This window comes from Penicillium arizonense, assembly GCF_001773325.1.
Source record: "Penicillium arizonense strain CBS 141311 chromosome Unknown PENARI_contig072, whole genome shotgun sequence".
NCBI lineage: Eukaryota > Fungi > Ascomycota > Eurotiomycetes > Eurotiales > Aspergillaceae > Penicillium > Penicillium arizonense.
Genome location: NW_019173349.1, coordinates 1 through 8,231, shown reverse-complemented (window position 1 = coordinate 8,231; position 8,231 = coordinate 1). Strand labels below are relative to the sequence as shown.

Below are 8,231 nucleotides of genomic sequence, written 5' to 3'. Positions count from 1 at the left end.
GAAACCATCGTCTCGATGGTGTCCATCAAGAGGGCTCGTTCATGAACCATCCCTAAAACCTTTATATCACTAAAATTTTAAGGTGATAGATCTCTCATAAGGGAGATTTCATTATATTTGTCTATCAAAAGTGGATATATCTCGGTCAATGGTCTCGGCTTGCCCAGGAGCTCTTCCCCACTTGACTTTAGCAAGGGACGAGGGCGAGCTGAATATGACGTCTTTGCAACCTTACTATCGTAGCTAGGTGGGCCGATCTATTAGTAGGTACGCCTAAATACATAACCACTGCTGATCATAGCCAGATCTGTCGTTAGAGTTCATTTCCGAACCGGCGGTCAGTTGAGCTGCATAACAGCTACGATGCCTGCAGCTGATCCATCACCCAATAGTCCTGGAATGATGTATATCTGTCTATGACCCATTTAAATTTCCCCGCTATACCCGCGTATAAGTCTGCCTGCTCTGTTTGATTTTCTTTTTCCTCACAAATGTGTTTTTAAACAACAAGGTCCATCAATTCGAGATCTGAATTTCTTACGCACCCCTATAAAGCTTCTCAAAGATGGCAAGCATCTCCCTCGAGTTTGAGTCGAAATTGAACCAGTTACTAACAGCTCGAGATTAGTCTCATAGCGGCGTGGATATAGGGCCTGATTGTGTCTCTGTTTTCCAGCAACTGAAACTGAAGAAGTCCTACGAGTATATCATCTACAATATAAGTGGAGACAAAAAACACATAGTGGTGGAGAAGACTTCCACGAGTGAGAAACATGATGCTTTTATCGCCGATTTACCAGAGACAGAATGCCGGTTTGCTGTCAAAGACTTCCGGTTCGAAATCGACCCCACAGAAGGTGAAAGGAACAAGATTCTTCTTATAGTCTGGTATGTTGTCTCATCATCTATCCTGCATACATGAACCTCTCAACTTCATAATAACATCGAATTAGGTCGCCAGATAATGCCCCAATAAGGAACAAGATGGTCTTTGCCGCCTCAAAGGGCAATCTCAAGCGGCGTCTCAATGGTATTGCAGCCGAGATACAAGGCACAGATTATTCTGAGATTGCCTATGAGACGAGTATGTTCTATATACTGCACTTCCATTTTTACCGTGTCCGCTGACGTTATTCTAAAGTCCTAGAGATAGTCACGGGAAAAAAGAGTACAGCCTGAGCAAATGGTCGGAAAGTCTGGGTGGAATGAGCTCGTGGAATTTTCAGTCTTCTAGACAGACACAGGTCTAAGCCAGTCGAAATAACCTACGGCTTTCCAGTATGGTGCATTTGACTTACTATATCCCGGCTTTTACCAATACAGTCCAGGTCTTCTTCTATAATATACTAGTAGGAATCCTACAATTTCAGTAACTTAGAAGGCCGGACGAAATGCCATCGATAGGTAGGCGAGCCCAGGTCGGCATCCAACTGAAGCAAGAACTCGAAGCCAAACGCTGAATGAGGACCTATCTCTGAAAACATACAGATTCTGATTGTACTATAAAGTGCGCGGAATCAGGCCGTTCCCGTAACACATTGTAATATATCGTCCCAGGTCTCCAAAGATTCACTTTGTTGAACATCATGATCATCATGGCTAATGAGAGAACTGCGCCTCATATTTCTAGGTTTACTGTAAACTGACTATGCACGTAAAGCTTCAAGTCAAAATGAGGCCCAGACGCTTGCTAAAAGAGATAATCGGACTTCCAGTTAACCATTTTGTAAACAGGTCAACAAAAGAAAGAATTTAGTTTGAATAAAGGCAGAGACCGCTAATCTTGTGGGATTAGGTTCTACTTATATCTACCTCCGAGGGTGTTACGTCATCGAATGATCCAGCACATCAGCGTTTAGGAGAGAATTGAGCTGCAAAATACGTGTATTAAAAGAAAACGCATATCTCTGCTAGTGATAGTAGAGAATAGAAGATTCTCTAAAATCGACAAAAAGTTGTGGGTCTGATTCTTCTTCATCAATCTAGTACCCTTATCGGGTTCAACCCCATTAGATTAAGCCACCAATAAAAATATGCCTAGAAGACGAATATACTATATGCAAAATCCCTTACATAGGGCGGAATTCTCTAGTCCACCTTTACTAGGCCGATCTCGGTAAGTGACGACTTCCCCTCTAAATGATCCTCGGCCGGAATTACTTCCTTAGGACTAGCCCCGCACCCATCGCTTACTTGAAAGGTAATCTGATCTGTGAATAAGCCTAGGCAATTTATACTATTCAACCGATAGGGATTGTTAAAATGATTTATATACACCCTATGCAGCATACACACTATCTAGTACTATAATATTGACGGCACCTATTGCCGTTCTTATTGTAAGGCCAACATGGCCTTTTTTTAGCACACCTACCACGAGGCTACCTTCGTTATGCCGGATGATCCTATCGAGGATTAGTAGAGCTAAATCCTGGCCGTTCACTACAAACTAGAGCTTTGTTTAACACCGAGAAAGTGAGCGACATATATACCACTATATAGCGGACACTAGAATCACCGTAAACGATAGTGGGCAAAAAAAGAATGCTGGCCTCAAAAAGTGCTGGCTTTAGAAAAGAAGGCGAGACGAGCGCCTACTATGCCACGCATCTATTGGCTGGCGTCGAAGTGGCCTCCGTGGGTCACCTTAAGAAGCTGTGGCCATAAAAGCCTCAATCCTCTTAGTAAAGGTTGGTAGAGCTGTGTGAGACCCTAGTTAGATAATGCTAGGGAGCAAGTTAACTTGCTAGCCCGCAAAATTTGATTTCCTGACATTTGGCTTATGGCACCTCAATTATAAATCTTATAAAGCCCACTATTTTCTTAGGTATCCGAAATCGACTCCACTATTAGGGGTCACGTATTCTTTAAGATACTATCGATCTCTTCCAAAGAGCCCACTATCGATTTAGCGTCTTTGGCGACATAGTCTTTATACTAAGCGAGAGTTTAGACACGGTGGGATTGTTACGCACGACTATCGGGTCGTCGCTATGTTAGAAGATTCCTAGGTTATACTTGCCTGATGCTTCTCTGTCTCCAACGTCAACGATCTGTCTCTCAACCGTACCGTTGCCTAACAGGCCTTATACGGGCTAAGTCCTTTTGAGGGTATCGAGGAGCGATGCCAGATAATGCGCCGAACTAACCAATACCGGAGCATAGGTCTATTCGTAGTGTTGTTAAGTTATAATCAAGTTGTACGAGTCACCAAAGGTTCTGAACAGTAGACATAAGTAACAATATATGATTGAACACGAAGAACTAAACTAGATACATGAATAAGTGTCCCTATATATCCTGAGTCCTTCCGTGGTAGAATGGTAGAAAGTAGAATAGTAGATTTGGCTTGGCAAGATCTACTCTTCGACCGTCGACATTTCTACTGCTTACATGATCACGTGGTTGCTGTCTCATTGGTTATTGCGGTATACAATGAGATGGTAAGCGGAAGGCCGAAAGTGGCCTTTGGCGCGCGGACCCTGTCTATTATGTATAGCTACATATGTATAGGATAAAGTCTGCCGGGTGGGTCCGCTTAGGGTAAATCATGCTTATGCTCACTGAGCATGATCACGTTTCTCTTTTCCTTGAATACCTGGGGCGTCCAGGGTATAAGGTACTGCACGTGATCTGATGACAGATAGATCGGTTGGCTCTCGGTGGCCCATCAGTAAGTTGCGGCCCCATAATCGATTGGTGCCTGGTAGGTCCGTAACAGGGATCTTTATGACCACGATCAGGAGTCAATCAATATGCATAAGAATTATGTGAAACACACTGCTAGATAGAGTATTGAGAACATAATGAAAGCTTGCGTAGTCTAAAGGGCTTACAAAATAGGCATCGCTTTCTTCACTTTCTAAACCCACTTCCCAATATATCTTCTACGAAACGTCGAGCTATACCTATTTTGATTACTCTTTAAGAATCAGAATCTTGGTCCTTGTACACTTGCTTAAAGTCAAGACCGTTCTCTAGCATCATATTTCTGTCAGGACCTCTACCTAACTGAGGCTGTTGACCCGGCCTAAGGCATTGATGGATGCCTTAGGACTCAGAATGTATTGAAAATGATGCCCTAGTCGAGGGTCTCACCGCCCTCGACTAGGCCAGTCTATATATAAGCATTTCTCGCTAGGCCGTGGAACGGGCCAGCGTTCAGTTTCTTCATACGATACACCCTATTGTACTATACACGTAACTAGGCCATCTACCTCGCTTACCCGTATAAACCCAGAGACTGCGTGGTCTCACAATTTCACACTTCTTGGAATGTAGTTTTGAGGGTATTGTTATCGATATTTGACACCTAACACTTATCGCATTCCTAGACGGATACATCCCTAAGACTAGAAATTCGCGTCGTTTAGAGCCTACAAGTTACAGAGAAGTGCAAAACCAGCTTCACCAATTGGCACTGTTTCATTCTTTCTGGGCCCCACCGCCAAGACGCTAGCTTGGTAAATAGGTACATCTAAATGGGCTTTGTGTACATTGTATATCTAGGAACTCCGAGGTAGGCCACTCAACAGGTTGGACATACCAGATTACCGTGTTTCTCGCTGCACCTGTCCCTTTTGGGTGGGATTTGTTCATAGGTGGTTTTTAGCCGATGATCTATCAACTCCTACCACTTTGGATTCTCACCTTTAAAGCTTGCTCTCATTCATGATATGATCGAGAGCAAATCTTTTCGCACATCTGAAATGGCTGAGCAGGCTGGATGTAGCAAGCAGGCCATTATCAGTATCCGCAACAACTTGCGACAATTTGGAAGCTTATACGCACTACAAACCCGGGTAGGACGAAAATGAACTGTAACGCCCCTGATGATCGAAGCCCTCTGTAATCACCTATATGAGAAACCTGGTCTCTACCTTCAGGAGATGGTTGTATTCCTATGGGACGAGTTTCAGGCCATGGTTACAACCTCCAGCACCAGAAGAGCCCTTCTGACAAAGGTTGGTCTAAAAAAAAGGCACGGAGACGTGCTAAAGAATAAAATGCCGATTTGCGGGATTATTATCTGCATTATCTAACAGGTTTTAAATCATACTACCTAGTCTACGTTGATGAATCTGGGTGTGATAAACGTGCTGGATTTAGACGGACAGGCTGGTCACCACGTGGCACGTCTCCTTTGCAAGTAACGCAATTCCATCGAGATCAGAGATACCAGATACTACCCGCCTATTCACAGGATGGGATCGTTCTGTCGCGTGTCTTTCGTGGTTCTACGGATGCCACCGTATTTGAAGGCTTTATAGCTCAGCTGCTCCAACATTGTGGACGATGGCCCGAACCTAAATCTGTTCTAGTCATGGACAACGCCTTATTTCAAGACTTCCTTGTCTATATGGTTGTTTCCGGCAAGCATTATCTCTTCAACCAATTTCCCATATGCGGGGTTTAATGGGCCGAAAACGCCAACGTCTAGTGGCTCTAGACGATGAGAGGAACTCACGTTTAATAAATATGACACCCAGACTATCCCCATCGATGTTGCGCTTCATTCATGATATGATAGAAAGCCACTCACTAACTACAACTCAAATGATGCCCCTCGGTAGGCACCATTGGCAGTCACTTATACAGGGTTCACAAAGATGTGAATCTCTGTGTGGGCTTACAGAGAAGCACATGGAGATATCTCCCCCAATACTGTCCAAAGAAGTTTTCAGGCTCTCAAATTGACGTATCGCAGCTTTGCGTTTGACATAAACTAGGCTGAAGTCACAGTTGTGGAACGTCGGTGCGAGGAAAGGCAACACCTTCTACAGCGGAGTGGTCGGTGAACTAGGTAACAATGCCAGGATAGTAAGGTCTCGCCCGAACAGCTGGCAGATCGCAGTGCGGCGAGTCGAAAATAGCCTTTATAGTATCCTTCTTCTTGGCGCTAGTTGCCATAACGACAATGTTCTGTGCATGGTTGAGCACGGGGAAAGTGAGAGTGATACACTTGTGCAGAGGTTGGGGCAAATCAGACACTAGGCTCACCTATCTATCCTCCTCGGTCAAGACTTTATGGTCGGGGAATAGGCCGTAGGTGTGGCTATCATAGCCGCAGTTAAGGAGGATTAGGTCAAAGATAGGGAACCTAGCAGAGTCTTTCTGAGTTAATCTCTCTATCACGGACTTCTCGTAGTGCTCGACTAGCTCATCTTCCTCGTTAACAAGGTCGGCATCGATAGGATAGACATTCGGAGCTCCAAGCTCTACAGGGATCTTGTCCAACAACTGGTCCTTTAGTTGCTTATAGTTGCTGTTATCATGGCCGAGCGGCACGACTCGCTCATCGGCAAAGTAGATGTGCCACTTAGCGAACTACGGAGTGTCCTCAGGGGTACCGTCGTTTCTAGGCTCGAGAAGAGCGCGAGACAGCATGCTGAGATAAGAGCCACCGGATACAGCGACTACGAAACGGCCCTGCTTATCCAAGGTTTCCTTTTGGCGCTTGAGGACGTAGCGCCTCAACTTTGGGACAAGATCATCGATGCTCGGGAAGCTCAAAAGTATGGGTTGATTTGGAGGGCGATTTATACTGTCACTGGACATAATGGGTGAGTATGATGTGAAAGGGGTAAAGTGCAGGAATTCATTTTCAGGCTGTCCGGTGGAGGGGTACGAGGTTTGGTGGGGTCACCTGAAGATGTTGTGTGCGGTGAAGACAATCTAACCATACAGTACTCCACACGCAAGTGACCACTGGTTGGTAGAATACGTTATCTCCAACTGTCCAGCAAGCTGCCCATCTGGAGATCACGACACCAAACTCAGGAAAAGGCTGCCTAGGTTCATATTCAAAACGAAACGGTTCTAAACAAGCAGTCATATCCACTCAGGGCTGAATTCACTCCACAATCTCGTAAATACTAAATAGTATATCTACCATGTCATAGGGGCTTCTTCAATAGACTACCTTGGGGCACACTGAGTGAGGGGTTGCCGATCTTGACCCATAAGTGAACCCCCATGGTATACCTATACCGAACACCTACTAGTCAAACCCCCTCTTTCTATCCAATAGATGATCCCCCAGAAGGAGTCGTTAGGGTCATGTCTGGAGAACGAAAGGCCCAATCTTTTATGCAGTTAAGAGTAAACTTTCCAAGCGCTAAGCATTATGAAGGGTTTGAGTCGATCTGTAGCGGTGTGGCATGTGTGGATTATACAGGTACTGGGGTCTTACGTATATTATTGACCCAAGCCTTGCAGTGTGGCTGGCTGAATCGGTTCAGTTACATGCAGAAACCCGAGATGAGGATGGCGTGAGTACTATACTGTAGACTAGACGGCAAATACTATGCCGCCTAGTTCGCTAGAAATTTATACAATCCACAGCTTCACACTCTAGTGATACAAACGACCATTTTGCCATCTATATTCCGTTTCCGTACCATCAATCAAGGCTGAGTATAAGTTCAACCATGGTTTCGTGTAGTATGACGGGCCGCAAGCGGGAAGATAGAGATGAACCACAGTGTTCCGAGGAAGCGATCCGACCGGACCCAGCTACTCTAGCGTGGCTGCGATTCATGGACCCACTGGTTCTTGCAAGCTGAAAGATCTGCAAGCTAAAAAATTTGCATCGATCTTTCAGCTCGCTAAATTAGCGGGAACAAGGTCGTCACTTTCTAGATATTACAGTATTCATTAGGTCTCTGCGTCCTCATAGTGGGACCCATACGACTATCACTACACGATGCTGTCATGATAGCGTGGTCGCACCGCTTATCCTTTAACTACAACATCATTATATATAGCCTCCCTATGTACCATAAGGTCACCTAAATAGGCACGTGATTTGCCGTGGTAGCAGCGGTGTTATTGAACTTACTGCATATTTGACAAATTTAAGCCTAGGCGGAGAATCATCGCGAAGAAGTGACGTATATATATTCACCAAGCCACACAGCGGGGCCGGAAACCCCACTTCTTAGATTACAACAAAATTACCGTCTCATTAACAAAGAATAGCCTCACGGGGAATCGTTAAAGGCTGACTTACAGAGCTAATCACTGCCGTAAATCTGTATTACCGCAAGGCCAGCCCCTCCTATAGGTGCTTATTATAATCCATAGAGCCATTCCCGGACGGAGGATGGAGCTAAAAGATCACTAGTGTCACAGAAGCTCGAGAGGATCGTCATTCTCGGCGTTAGTTACACGCCACTTGTACCGATGAGAATGCAGGTCCACTGTCCAATGAGATACCTTGACCTTGACCT

The 8,231-nt window shown here is 45.0% G+C and overlaps 2 protein-coding genes across 2 annotated transcripts; one reads left to right on the top strand and one right to left on the bottom strand.

Moving 5' to 3' along the window:
• Positions 1–565: 565 nt before the first annotated feature.
• On the top strand, positions 566–1,378 carry PENARI_c072G05606 (actin-binding ADF family protein; the record flags this gene model as incomplete). Its single annotated transcript, XM_022637632.1, has 4 exons — positions 566–585; positions 637–888; positions 954–1,084; positions 1,371–1,378. The coding sequence occupies 4 exons, from the start codon at positions 566–568 to the stop codon at positions 1,376–1,378; spliced, it is 411 nt and encodes a 136-aa protein (XP_022482514.1).
• Positions 1,379–6,000: 4,622 nt separating this feature from the next.
• PENARI_c072G03548 (uncharacterized protein) lies at positions 6,001–6,558 on the bottom strand (the record flags this gene model as incomplete). Its single annotated transcript, XM_022637630.1, has 2 exons — positions 6,001–6,265; positions 6,329–6,558. 2 exons carry the CDS (start codon positions 6,556–6,558, stop codon positions 6,001–6,003), a joined length of 495 nt encoding a protein of 164 aa, XP_022482511.1.
• Positions 6,559–8,231: the final 1,673 nt, after the last annotated feature.